The 15,043-nt window shown below is 40.6% G+C and overlaps 1 protein-coding gene and 1 pseudogene across 1 annotated transcript in view; one reads left to right on the top strand and one right to left on the bottom strand.

Annotated features, from left to right (window-relative positions):
• VPS35L (VPS35 endosomal protein sorting factor like) overlaps positions 1-15,043 on the bottom strand; it is a 124,642-nt gene that overhangs the window by 61,072 nt on the left and 48,527 nt on the right. The window contains exons 13-17 of the mRNA XM_068967220.1: positions 13,362-13,408; positions 12,443-12,554; positions 11,797-11,913; positions 8,528-8,581; positions 5,508-5,588 (exon numbers count right to left, since the gene is read on the bottom strand). Coding sequence (XP_068823321.1) covers positions 5,508-5,588; positions 8,528-8,581; positions 11,797-11,913; positions 12,443-12,554; positions 13,362-13,408 — 411 coding nt within the window. The remainder of the gene's footprint in view (positions 1-5,507; positions 5,589-8,527; positions 8,582-11,796; positions 11,914-12,442; positions 12,555-13,361; positions 13,409-15,043) is intronic.
• Positions 2,344-3,227, top strand: LOC138075530 (zinc finger protein 502-like; annotated as a pseudogene).

The raw sequence follows: 15,043 nt of genomic DNA on the forward strand, positions 1-15,043 counted from the left end.
GTTCTTGCCTGGAGAATCCCAGGGAGGGGGGAGCCTGGTGGGCTGCCGTCTATGGGGTCGCACAGAGTCGGACATGACTGAAGCGACTTAGCGACAGCAGCAGCAGCAGTGTTACCTCCTAATTAGAGTCAGCCATGCATTCTCGACTGGAATGCTACATGGATGATGCTGTGTCTTTCTCAGCGTACTGTATCTGCAGGCATGCAATATCCCACTTGCTGATATGGATTTTGACTGTCAATGGCTGTCCAAATTCTCCACCGTAGAGTCACTATTTTTCCCCCTTACAACTAACACTCATTCTACAGGAAGAGATATGAAAATATCCTGCTCCTCATCGAACATCCCCTCCAGATTTACCATTCAGTGATGATTCTTGCCTGAGGATGAAGAATGAGTCTTGTCTTTACTGAGATGGCTGCAAACAGTGATTTTTCAACTCTACCATTTCTTTCACATTTCGCTGATGGCACCCCTATCCGCCTGACCCCTCATCTATATCTATTTATTTTCCTATTCTTCATAAAGGCCAACTCCTGCGTTCTTATTTTACTCAATGGATTACAATTCGTTATTGTGTTTATTTCTTTTGATGTTCAAATTGGGGCCCATGACAGCCCCTTTAACGCTACTCCCGTGCTCACTTCACCTGCCCACAGCAGTTCTTCCTTACTTCCTGGCACAAGAAAATGCTTCAGGCTCACCTTGCACCTTCCCTATCCTAGGCCTGGAGTAAGCTTATTCTTCACAGACTCTTGCAGTTTTATTCTCCTGATGTGCCCCCCGCTGAAGACAAAGGGCTCACAACCAATATGGGCAGCTGTCTGGAACATAGGCTGACCCCTGGGCATCTTTCAAAGTTGCTTTTGCATATAACAGAATGACAGTATAGTATAATTCCCTCGTCTCTTAGGAATGAACGGCATTAAAATTATTATGTTCAAGTTTTCGGTAAACTGGGTCACTGGCAGTCAAGGTCTTATCAGAATTCCCAAACTAAAATTTTAATGCACATCAGAGAAGACTCAGAGCAGCAGGAAGAAGAGGAGGAAATGGCAGCTTCTCAGATCTTGTGGTCTCTAAGCTGGACCTGATCACCTTTCTGGAGCAACTGAATGATCCCAGGAGTATAAGGAGAATGGAGACAACAGCCATATTCCCAGAGTACATCATGAGAAATGCTGGACTGGATGAAGCACAAGCTGGAATCAAGATTGCTGGGAGAAATACCAGTAATCTCAGATATGCAGATAACATGACCCTTAGGGCAGAAAGCGAAGAAGAGCTAAAGAGCCTCTTGATGAAAGGGAAAAAGAGACAGCTTATGTTCCAGGATGTGACCACAGAGGAGTGGGAATGCCTGGATCTTGGTCAACAGGAATTATACAGGGACGTGATGTTAGAGAACTATAGGAACTTGGCCACTTTGGGCCTTGTGGTTTCTAAGCTGGACCTTGTCACTGTTCTGGAGCAAATGAAGGAGCCCAGGAATATAAGGAGAATGAAGACAGTGGCCATATACCCAGCTTTGTCTCCTCATGACACCCAGGATTTGATGCCAAGAATCCGGGGTTAGAAGATGTATTCCCAAAAGCAAACCTAGGAAAATAAAAAGTATTTCACCACAGAAATTTACATTTAATGAATGACTGGGAACATACAAGGGCATATGAAAGACAGAGAGGATGTTTATATGGACATAAAGAAACTGAGATAGTTACACATAAGGCAAACATTACTGCAAAAAGTCAAGTCAAACTGGGGAGAACACCAACTTCAGTCTTTAACATCTGATGAGAACTGTAAGTTTTTAAGAAAAGATTTCCATCCTTTTTTGAAACATACCTGTTCTCTGAAAGGAAACGTAGAAAGCCCGGAAGGTAATCTAGTGTCTACTACAAATACTCATTCAAACAATACTCAATATAGCCTTAGACTAAGCAAATATTCAAGCATGTCTGAACACCAGAAATTTAAAAATGAGGGGGAACACTCACAATATAATCAATTTGAGGGATTTGTGAGCAGTGGGTCATTAGTCTTCCACCAACAGATATTTTCTCCCCATGCCAAAATGGGTAATGTTGATAATAATGGAAGAGATATAATCCAACCATCACTGTTCAATACATCCCATGGTATGGTTAATATGGAAGATCTTTCGATATATAATAAAATGAAATGAGTCAACCCTTAAGTAAGAGCTCCAGCCCCAATAACTGCAAGAGTATTTATGATGGAGTGAGATTCAGGCAATAAAACTGGGTATAAGGTTGAAAGAGACTCAAACCTTATGAAACATCAGGGACCTGAATCTTCACACAGGGATTCCAAAAGTAATAAATGTACAAATATCTTTTATCAGATGTCAGGTCTTTCTCTATAAAGAGTACTCATACTGGAGAGAAGACTCATAATTGTAGTGAATATGATAACATTTCTAATCAGTCTTCAGCACTGGTTCAACAGCAGACTATTCAGAAGTCACAGAAAGAAAACAAGTGTAAGATATGTGGGAAAGCCTTTAATAACTCATCCGATCTAAGTAGGCATAGGAAAATTCATACAGGAAGGAAACCTTTCAAGTGTACAGAATGTAGCAAAGCATTTATCGCTCGCTCACATCTTACTCAACATCAGTGAACAAATGTACAGTATGTGGCAAAGCCTTCAATCAGAACTCAACTCTTACTCAACGTTGGCGAACGCATACTGGAGAGAAACCTTATAAATGTAAAGAATGTGACAAAGCCTTTATCCGTTGCTCACATTTTACTCGGTATCAGTGAATTCATACTGGCGAGAGACCTTATCATTGTACAGAATGTGGTCAAACCTTTATTCGAAGTTCAACATTAACTGCACATATTCGAATCCATACTGGGGAGAGACCATACAAATGTAAAGAATGTGGCAAAACCTTTATTACAAGTTCAAATCTTACTCAACATCACCAAATTCATATGGGGGAGAGATGTTTTAAATGTATGGAATGTGGCAAGGCCTTTATCAACAGTTCTTGTCTTACTAAACATCAGCGAATCCATACTGGGGAGAGACCGTATAAATGTATTGAATGTGGCAAAGCCTTTAATCGGAACTCAAGCCTTACTACACATTTGCGAGGTCATACTGGAGAGAAATCTTATAAATGTACAGAATGTGGCAAAGCCTTTAGTCATAGTGGTCATCTCACTAAACATCTCAGAACACACGCTGGAGAGTGATGGAACAAGTGATGGAAGACGTTTGCCCTAAACATACATCAGAAAACAAGAGTTTATACCAGAAACCTATGGAAATGTTGTAACAAATATGTAGAAAAGTATTTAAGCAAAACTCAAATTGAAATAAATATCAGAGACTGCATACTAGAAAGTATTTCATTAATCCTCTTTTCTAAATTTTCTCTGAAGGAGAATTACTGTAGAGAGCAATCCATAGTTTAAAAAACATAGAAAATGGATATATTAGCCAGGATCATGAGATGAAGGTTAATGGTTAGAAAGCTACACTTATTAGCAATGTATCTTTGTTTACAATGACTTTAGATTAGTTGAAAAGCAAAATGAATGTAATTCAATGCTCAAATAATCCATACTATGCTTTGTCTCTAGTGTGAATGAAAACAGATTTTTGACGGTTTATGCCTCAAAGATTAGCCTTTTTATGTTGTGTTGCAACCATTTCTATTTATTCTCCATTAGAAGATGAAGAATACTGTAATGTAAAATGTACAATGAACATCTAAACAGAGATGTTTGTCTTTGATATGAAATATCCTGGGAGGCTGCCGTGATGTGTAAGACAGAAGTTGGTTCTATTTTTTTTTTAATACTTATTTATTTAGCTGTATCAGATCTTAGTTGCAGCATGTGGGATCTATTTCCCTGACCAGGGATTAAACCCAGACTCCCTGCATTGGGAATGCAGAGTCTTAGCCACTGGACCACCAGGGAACTTCTCCAAAAGTTGGTTCTAAATTTTCAATAGTTGTTTATCACTTGAATTGTAAGAACACAATCACAGTTCAGTACAGTATTGATGTATCTTTATAATATCAACATAAGGGAAGTATATTACTTGACAATGTTGAAATAAAGACACCTTCTGTAATAACCTAGAAATGTATTAGAAACCCTTTCCAGAAAAGGCACGTAATTAGTGTATTTCTTGTTTCCTCAGTGTTTCCTAGGCTTTGTTTTGTAAGTCATAAAAATAATGATCCTCACATCCTTTTATCAGAAAAATGAGTATCTTTCTCTACTTTTAATCTGATTTGATCACGGATCATACTGTGGATTGTAAAATGTTTGATTTCAACCTTGTGTGAAATTAATACATGGTTATTAATAAAAGTGAATGGTTTCTAGTGTTTCAAAAAATAATAATAATAAAATTTTAACACACATCAGTCTTCATATGACCCCAAGACCCTGACCACCCACAGAAGCATGACCTATCTTCTCTACACATTTTATTTACTCTACTGTACTGACCAAAAGCCTGCTGTGCACAACTATGTCATTTTCCATTCCATCAGCAAATAGCTAGTGGCTGCTCAGCAGATTGTAATAATGAGCCATTTTAATTAGCAAGTGGTGAACAATTCTTAAATGAGTAAAATGTAAGAATTCTAAAATTTGTACAAGAATATGGAACTAATTTTCTTATATTAAGTGAGTCAGGGCACCAACCTAGGCAATAAGTGCCAGAACATCATGTTATCAAATATAAAATAAAATCTTAATTAGGTTTGAAGTTACTTTACAGTAAGTGATCCTGAGCTGGATTCTATACTAGAAGGGAAACAAAAATCTGCTATTAAGGACACTGAACCCACTGACAAAATTGGAATATGGACTGTGGAGAGGCGAAAGTAAGATATTAATGTTAAATTCCCTGAAGTTGATAAACTAAACTGTGGTTATAAAGGAGGATGTCCTTGTTCTTAGGAAATGCTCACTGAACTCTTTAGAGGCAAAAATGGCATGATGGATGCAATTTACCCTCAACTGGTTTTAAAAAATTTTACATATACATGTAGGAATATGTGTGCATATGTGTACATACAATGATAATGATAAAGTAAACATGGAAAATATTCAGTTAGTGAATCTGGGTAAAAAATAATAGGAGCTTTCTGAGCTATTCTTTTAACTTCCCAATAAAGTTTGAATTTATTTCCAAATAAAAGGTTAGCTTAACTGAAGAACATAACCATCTTACTTACTCATGCCAAGCAACTGTACATCCCACATCACACCTCTCTCAATTCTCACAACCACTCGGATAGGACTATTATTTTTCCCATTTTACAGGTAAGAAAACTCAGGCACAGCAAGACAAAGTAACTGATTAAAGGGCACATGGCTGGGACATGGGAAGGTTAGGACTCAAATCCAGGATTACCTGACTTGACAGCCTGACCCCCATGCAAAATACTTATTTAATGCAACAGAATAAAATTCCTGACAATGTGGAAATGAGAAACATAAAGCTGTCACCTGAGGATAGGAGTCTTCAAAGGCACGATCTGGAGTCATATGCTTGATGACATCAGCCAAAATGGTGTTCACCTCTCGTTTCTAAGAGGGGAAAAAATTAGACCTGTGTTAGACACTGAATGACAGTTGTTGACCATTTTTCTGGTAGAAAGAACTAACATTTTCAGAGTATAGCACACACCTTCAGGGAACAGTTTCAACTACTCTGCTATAAGTAATGTTAGAGGGAAAATTCCACCCATATCACAGCCCTAAAGACAGCTATGTCTGCACCAAGTCAGGACTGAAACACTGATCTCAAGGTTCTGGAGTATTACTGTCCCAGCTTTCCCTGAGTGCTGGTGAAATCCAACATGCCACTTTCTGCCCACCCACCCTGGGCCCCTCCCCGGTGCTGCAAAGAGCAGCGAGGCTCTGTGAGAAGAGCACAGGCTGGGTGACCCAATGCCCACTGCACCGCACTTTTCTCAGCTGTGTTAAGGGCCAGCCAACTACAGCCTAAATCCACCCTGGTGCCTGCTTTCATACAACCCAGGAGCAAAGAATGATTTTACATTCACACTAAAAGAATAATATTTGGTGACAAGGAAAATTGCATGAGCTTCAAATTTCCATGTGCATAAATAAGACTTACTAGAACAGAGTCACGCTCACTCATGTATGGTCTACGGTTGCTTTATGTACAGCGGCAATGACGGACACGTGTATCATAACAGATCACGTGGTCCACAGAGTCTCACATACAGGAATAGTGGCCTTCTACAGAAAAAGCAAGCTGATGTCTCGTCTGTATAACCGGAACAGTAAAGTTTACTGACAAGGTCAATTTGAAGCAGTGCAGCATCCTGGCACATAGCACATCATCTAAACAGTTGCCAGTATGTACTCGTTTTATGCTCATTGAACTTCCCAGCATGGACATCATTATCCCCATTTTACAGATAAGGAAGTTAAGGCTCAGAGAAGTTAAATGGCTTAGCCAGTGTCACAGCACTAAAAAAAAAAAAAAAACTCACAGTGGCACTGAAAGGAACCAAAGCTTCTTAGAGAAAGGGCTGATTCCAAATGTGGGATAAGAAAGTACAAGGGAGGCTGGAGCATCTCATATAGAAAGCAAAGAAGGTATTAAGGACTACAGAGAGTATGTCAGGACTCAGAAGCCACCCTAATAAAGCACTCACTGGATGAAGATGGGACCACTGAGCATCAGTAAGAATAATATAACTGCAAGGACTGATACACAGCAAATATATTTCAACCCAAGAATCCCTGAAGATACCAACAGCAACTACTACTCACTGGTCACCTTTGGGGATGCTAGGAGATTGACTCATTCTAAAACCTAGTAAGTAACAAGGACAAAAATGAGCATCTTGCCTTTCTGTACAAACTGTACCTCAGGGTAACCAACTATGTGGCGTGAAAAGTTTCTCTTCATATCAATACAAATATTCCAGCTAACAAATACAGGAGAAATGATAATAATTCTGAAAATCAATATTTTGCAACCCATGATAAACCATGAGATGAATGCACTTTCGTGGCTGCTCGCATCATGGAGAAACAACCAGATACCATGAGCCTTCCAGGAGAAGCACCACACCAGCAGCCATGGTGTCAGAAAGTCAAATACACGGCTGATGAAGAGCCTGTCTCCAGAACTAACAGCCGGTTTACAGGGAACGCTGGAGGCAGAAGAACATGCTAACACCACCACAGGGATGCCTCTGGCCAGTCCAGACCGGGAAACTACAGGACAAAGGACCCGATTTCTTCAATAAATAAATAACAGAGTCAAAAAGGAGGGGAACAGGGAGGGAAGGAAAGAAAGAGGGGAAGAGAGGGGAACTTAAAGGTTAAAAGGACTCAAATTAAAGGGTTTTACAACATATGCGCTTAGCCCGTTTTAATCCTGACTGAACAAAGTATGAAAAACTTTTGAGACAACTAGGGGAAATCTGAATATTTATCAAGTTTCAATGGTATTAAAAGATTATTAATTTTCTCAGTTAGGATAATATATTGAGATTTTGTTTCAGAAAAGGAAATTCTATATCAGAGCTATACACTGAGATACTGACTGGTGAAACACAATGATTAAGCTGCGCTTCAAAATAATCCAGGGGTGGGGAGAAGGGGTAAGGCGCAAATGAAACAACATTTGTCATAAATTGGTCAATTCTGGGTAATGAGTACAGGGAGATCATGTGCTAGAAGTTTCCATAAAACAAAAACTGGATGAAAGAAAGAGAATTAACAGACTAACATTTACAATAATGCTCAAAATAAGGCAAAACCCATCTCTGGAGTTAAGAGGCCAGATGGTGTTTATGTTCAACTTCCAAGGCCATGACTGAGAGGGAAGTATGGGAGGCTTCAGGTTGGGGTGGGGATGGGGAGTTATTTCTTTATCTAGACCATGATTCCCTGGGTGTATCAGTAAAGATTCACTGAACAGCAAACTTGCTGTTTCTGTAAGCTTTCTTCATATAGATTAAACTTCAATATTTTTCAAAGTTGATTAAAATAAACACCTGGCAACAGGATTTGAAACCACTTCTACCTGCTTCTAAAGTCTCTGCTCATTGACAAGACCAGTATTTCCCAAGCTGAGCTTCTAGTCTGGGCCTAGAGAAAGAAGCATCTTTGCTTGCTTAGAAAAAAATTAAATTACAAGCAAATCAAATATGTTTGGGAAACACTGCTGACTAGACTTCCATGGAAAGTCACAATGAACTTTAACAATAAGCATCTAAGGTGTACTGTGGTGAAAAAAAAAATCTGCTTAACTTTGTAAAATGCAGTATTTCCCAAACTTACATGTAAGTGTGAACCCTTTTGTTATAGCTCACATATTAATGCTTCATTACATTATACTGAAAAAGGTGTAATTTTCATAAATTAAGGATAATTAGCATCACAAAATGCATAAAGGTCTATGCTAGACTTATTCACAATTATGAACATGAAAAAAATATACAACACATAATACCACAAAAACAATACCATAGTACACATACCGTGAAATGCTTGCAGGTGTACTCCACCCACACTTCAGCACAATTAATGTAGTCCTACAAAGAAAAAGCAAAGACGCCTTTATAATTGACCATATGGCAAAAACTCATAATGTACCAATTCCTTCAAGGGCTCTGAAACTATTGATAGGGATTTCAAAAGTCATGTACAGAAAACTCTGGTCCGTTGATAGATTCTACCTCTGAGAGATGAGATGAGAAAATATAAGTTGCCTGAAACTAATTAGACTTTCATTCCGGAATCACTACTTGGACCAAAATAGAAATCTGGGAAGCTCTGGCCCGCCTGGAGAATGGGAAGAATCGCAGGGCAGCAGAGATAACACTGGGGAGTCCTCATCACGTCTCAAGGACCACAGAAAATTCAAGCATTGTTTAGGATGTGACATTTCAATGTCCTGAGAAAAAACAGGTCTCCTGCCTTTAAAAACAAACCATTTGTCCTAGAGAGGGGAGATGTATATATGCTGTAAAAGGGTTAAGAAAGCACAAGGTTTTAGGTAAGAAAGGATGTGTTAGATTCAAGTAGGAAAGATAATGAGATGGGTATGGAAACCCATGGGTGATGACCAACTTAGTAAGGCTGTCTGCTCCAGAGAACAGGCAAATGGGAAAAAATGTCCAAGGAAAAATAGAATCTGGGACTTCCCTGGCAGTCCAGTGGTTAAGGTTAAGGGTAAGACTCCATGCTCCCAATGCAGGAGCCATGTGTTCGAACCCTGGTCAGGGAACTAAGATCCCACATGCCACAATGGAAAAATAGAGTCTGCAAGGATGCCTCTTCTGTTCTGACACCTCACAGAAAAGAAAGAAGAAAGTGGAGGGGAGAAAACATTTATCTCATTCACACAAGAAAAGACAGGAACATTCTAAGGTCTAACAGAAATGCTAAGAAGGACTTAATGAGGACAGTATGAAGTTAAAAGTCTGGAGAAAATTGTTATTATGAGCTTTTGATGCAAGGTTGCTTTTAAGTCCTGCAATACAGGCACCAGAGGCCCAGAGGCTTTTGACATAAATATCCTAAATAAGCTGTTTTCATTACCAATCAGTTTAAGTTAAACAGGGAATTTCAATAGCTGGAGTTTAGCAAAGATTTTGCTGAACATAGGTTTAGGAAATGGCAACCCACTCCAGTATTCTTACCCAGAAAATTCCATGGACAGAGGAGCCTGGCAGGCTATACTCCATGGAGCAAACAGTCAGACATGGCTGAGCACAACACAGGTACACAATTGTGTCAACAAGCTTCTAATTTTTCTAAATTATACCACTGTCCTTAATACACTATCATAAATGTGGTGATTAACAAGGGTTTATTTTAAAATTTATTTATTTGACCAGGTCTTAGTAGCAGCATGTGGATCTTTTAATTGCGCAATGTGGGATTTAGTTCCCTGACCAAGGATCAAACCGCGGGCCCCCCACATTGGGAGCACACAGTCTTAGCCACTGGACCACCAGGGAAATACCCAGTAAGGGGTTTATAACTGGGTTCATTTTAACACTTCCTTCTCAATAAATGATTCAATCAAATGCTACCTCCAATATTCACTTACTTGTTGTGTTACGGTCTGAATGTTTGTATCCCCCTTGAACACATATGTTGAAATCTTAGCCCCTGATGTGATGATGTTAGGATGTAGGGTTTTGGGGCAGTGGTTAGGTCATGAGGGTGAATACCCTGTGAATGGAATTAGTGCCCTTGTAAAAGGGACCCCAGAGGTCTTCCTCCCTCTTTCTGCCATGTGATGAGGAGAAGCTGACAGTCTGCAATTGGGAAGAGGGTCCTCATCAGAACCCAACTATGCTACGTTGCTGCTGTTGAGTTGCTACGTCATGTCTGACTCTTTACAACCCCACAGACTGTAGCCCACCAGGCTGCTGTGGCCACAAAATTTCTCAGGCAAGAATCTTGGAGTGGGCTGCCATTTCCTTCTCCAACCAACCATGCTGGCCCCCTGATTCTATACTTCTAGCCTTCAGAACTATGAGAAATAAATTTCTATTGTATAGAAGCCACATGGTCTATTATATGCTGTTACAACAAACTAAAAGAACAAGTACATAGGACAGAAGTGCAGAGTGTGGTGAAGCTTGGCCACAAAGACAGCCAATACCATTCCCCAGTGGTACCCACATAAATCGCTGGCATGTTCCCTAAAAGGAAGTGAGGCATAAAACCCAAACCTAGAGAATGATGACCAGCACTACATGCATTGCTGCTGCTGCCGCTGAGTCACTTCAGTCGTGGCTGACCCTGAGTGACCCCACAGACGGAAGCCCACCAGGCTTCCCCATCCCTGGGATTCCCCAGGCAAGAACACTGGAGTGGGTTGCCATTTCCTTCTCCAATGCATGAAAGTGAAAAGTGAAAGTGAAGTCACTCAGTCATGTCCGACTCTTAGCGATCTCATGGACTGCAGCCTACCAGGCTCCTCCGTCCATGGAATTTTCTGGGCAAGAGTACTGGAGTGGGGTGCCATTGCCTTCTCCGACTACATGCATTATAGCAACTAAAATCAGTTGGTTCCTCTTCCTAAGACTTCCTGTGTCAGAAGTATGGGGAGAAAGAGGCTTCAGCTGTCCATTCAAGGGATGGAAATTGGAATTCCCTTTTGCTAATTACTGGCTTGACTGCTGATCTTCAATTTAGAGTTATCTCAATAAATTGTTTTTTTTTCAAATCCAAATATAATTTGACCTTTAAACAATGCAGGGTTTAGGGACACTGATCCTCTATGCAGTCAAAAATTATGTATAACTTATAGCCAGCCCTCTGTATCCATGATTCCTCTGTATTTGCAATTTCGCTCCTATGCATTTAACCAACCAACAGTTGTATAATATCATGGTATTTACCCCTGAAAAAATAATAATCCATGTATAAGTGGATCTGTGCAGCTCAAACCCATCTTGTTCAAGGGTCAATGGTGCTATCGATTGCTGCACTTAGAATGCTCTTTGCAGAGCCATAGGTCTTTTCAAGTTTCAAGTATTCATAATTTTACACTTCTCATTCATCTTACGGCCACAAGAATAAGACATAATAGGGACACAAAAATCAAGAAATACATCTTTAAAGTTGTAAGTTCTCCATTACAGGTTGACAAACAATACAACTAAATGAAGAAGATTTCATTTTAAAAAAAAATAAGGATGATTAGTTGAAAGAGAAATTTTTTAAAGAAAGAGCGTACTACATAACTTGGGCACAAAGCAGTCAAAACAAGGTCTAAATTATCACTCACCTGTGGATTCTTCAATTTAGTGATAACTTTCCAAGCTTCATTGAGAATCTGAAGTCGATCACTCTCAGGAGGATCAGCCAAGGCCAAGTTTAACCCCAGGGAGCGAAAAAGGAGATGCTAAGAAATATAGCAAACATTACGATCTCAGAAATTAAAAATCAGGGTAACTTAAGAAAATAAAGGCAAGGGCTGTCATAGTCGACCTATCTCGAGGTTAATCTTCCAAAGACCATTTCCTGAAGTCCTACCACAAACTTATGCAAGTTAGACTGAGAAGGTCGAAACAAAGAGCTGGCTCTGTGAACTGGTCCGGTCTGTGGGCCATACTATTCTCCTGGACAAAGTTTTGCATAATTAATGGATGGAGATATAGTTTTAAAGATATAACACCAAAGTTTTCCCTAAATACTTCATAGTGAGCCAACTGGCTAGATTTAAGACTCACAGAGGCCTGACTCTCGGCAATTACACATGCCTCACAACCCCAGTCGCTCGCTCGTCCTCCTCTGCACTCTTCAGAAACACAGCCCTCACCTGTTTTCCTCTCGGCCTGAGCTGCCCCCGACATCAGATTCCCTCTCCCTGGAGAGCTGTCAGGCAAACACTGCCTATCTGTTCTCCACCAAGGATTAAGCCAAGAGCCTACCTTAGGGAAACCGGACTCATCGCACTCCTTAATCATGCCAATGAAATCCATGGACCTTGCAGCAATGAACTCGGCCCGGAAAGCCGACATCACAGAGTTCAACAGCAAGGCACTGCAAGACACATATGCCCCACGTCAGCAGAGCTTCCCTTTAAGAAAGTTGCTTTCATTTTAGGATGTATGCTGTTAGAAAAGATGACTGACAGCCCTTTAATGGTAGTGTTGGGGAAAAAAAAGATTGCAGTAAAAAGGCAACCTCTAGAGACTAACACAGTGTTTTGTGCATATTCAGAGCTTGATAAATATTCAACTGGCTGGAAGAATGGAAGATGGGTAGATGGATGAGTGAATGGGTGCACAGATCAGTGGATGGAAAGTAACCAAATCCATTTAAACAGAAGAAATCGAGGGAGCCTTCAGTGCACTAATAAAACTAAACATTAAGTAACAATACTGATCCAAGCTGCAAATATATAACCACATCGCCTACGAAAAGCACTGTTCTAGGACCTAGGGACACAGTGGTGAACAAAACCCACTCCAGGCTCCTCATCTACCACTGAAAGGACAGTGGAGGAGAAACCTCTTAGGCCTAGAAGGTAAGAATTCAAGTTTATCCTGACTTTATTACTTATCACAGCCCCACAGGGAAAGCACTGCTATTATACCCCATTTACAGATGAAGAGATGGAGACACAGAAAGGTCAGAAAGAGTGGAAAGGTCAGAAAGGTCATAAAGCTAAGAAAGAGTGGAGCCAATATCAGAAGCCAGGCAACTGGACTCCAGCATTCTTGAGGTCAGGTGCTATCCTGCTGCTCTGTGGGCCTCTTGCCCATGCAACATGCAAGCATGCCAAGCTCAAAAAAACCCAACTGATTCTATTTTCAACACAGGCTTTATGAATTTCAAAATACTTACTTGTTTCCTAGCTTCTTACATCTCTCCATCATCTCTGTTAGCAGAGCCTAATTTAAAGAAAATAATAAAAACCATCAAGTTGGGGGATCTAAAGTAACACTTCTCATGAGCAGATTTGCAAAGTAATACTCTAAAATAAATGTAGTCATTTATACACCCATTTCTATAATCCTCAGTGTTTGGTGGGATGGGGAGGATGGAGGAGAAAACAAGCTCACTCTTCTGGCATTTAGCATAATGGGGAAGAGCTAGGGCCCTGGTCATATGCACCGCTGGGTTCAAATCCAGTCTCACCAACTACTTTTCATCATCTGTAGGCAGATGATACACGTGGTACCATGCCACCTGCAGATTCCTACAGGACAATGAGAGTGGTACCACCTGTGCTCTAGGGTACCAGTGAGAATGAAATTTGCTTTACTCCCCACCTCTCCTAAAATCCCCTGGAGAAGGGAACAGCTTACCCACTCCAGTATTCTGGCCTGGAGAATTCCATGGTCTGTATAGTCCATTGGTTGCACAGAGTCAGACATGAGTGAGTGACTTTCACTTTCCACCTCTTCTAGACCCCCAGTGTTCCTCCCCTTTCACAAGGTGTCTGTGGAACTCTAAGTAAAATGAATAACACTGGGCCAGTCACAGGGAGAAGCGCTTGACAGTCATGCTGCCACCTGTCACAACCCCTATGAGGCAGGCTCTCAATTCTCCCATTTCACAGATGAGAAACCAAGCTACTGAACGGTGACACGGCTGGGCCAAGATGACATGGCTAGTTACGGTGGGCTGGACATGACCTGGGAAGTCTGGCATCAAAGGCCATGCTCTTCACTCCACTTCCTCTCAAATGCATTTTGAAGCATTTTTTTCCCCAAAAGAAAATAAATGTTTTACTCATTGGAATACTATTACTGGTTTTAGAGCTATCTTAAGACAATTATGCATCTTTAAAAGAGCTCTTGTTATTAAGAAAATCAATAGAAAGAAGTATCTCATAGTGCAGTGGTTTGAGGAAAGTTTCAAACGGCACAGACAAGGTCAATCCCAAGACAAAAGAGCTAATAACAGTAGCCTTGACACTGAGCACTCACCAGGCACCCAGCACTAGGCACTGGGCTTCCGTGGTAGCTCAATGGGTAAAGAATCCGCCTGCAATGCAGGAGACGTCAGTTCGATTCCTGGGTCGGAAAGATCTCCTGGAGAAGGGATAAGCTACCCATTCCAATATTCTGGTCTGGAGAATTCCATGGACTGTATAGTCCATGGGGTCGCAAAGAGTCAGACACAACTGAGCGACTTTCACTTTCACTTGAGTGCTTTATATACCTTTTCCCATTCACTCTTCACAGTGGCCTTTGAGACCCTGTCTGTTATCCCTATTTTACAGATAAGGAAGCCAAAACTCAGCTAGGTTAAGACACTTCCTACTAAGTGGCAGAAATGAGATTTGCACCTAAGTCTGGCCAGGATATCAAAAAATAAAATGAGTCTTTTTTAGTGCAATTCCACTTTTTTCAGCTGTGTCCTTCTGTGTCCTGAGTGTCCCTGAATAATTAAGGTGATCGTTGATTGTGGGGATACTATCAATACCCTAGAACCCCTATTTTATTCAGATTTCTATCTTTGTCCAACAAAAATCAGGTTGGGTCCTGTTCTGGAGTGAATTATGTTCCCTCCATTCATAT

Source organism: Capricornis sumatraensis, chromosome 3 (genome assembly GCF_032405125.1).
Source record: "Capricornis sumatraensis isolate serow.1 chromosome 3, serow.2, whole genome shotgun sequence".
Taxonomy (NCBI): Eukaryota; Metazoa; Chordata; class Mammalia; order Artiodactyla; family Bovidae; genus Capricornis; species Capricornis sumatraensis.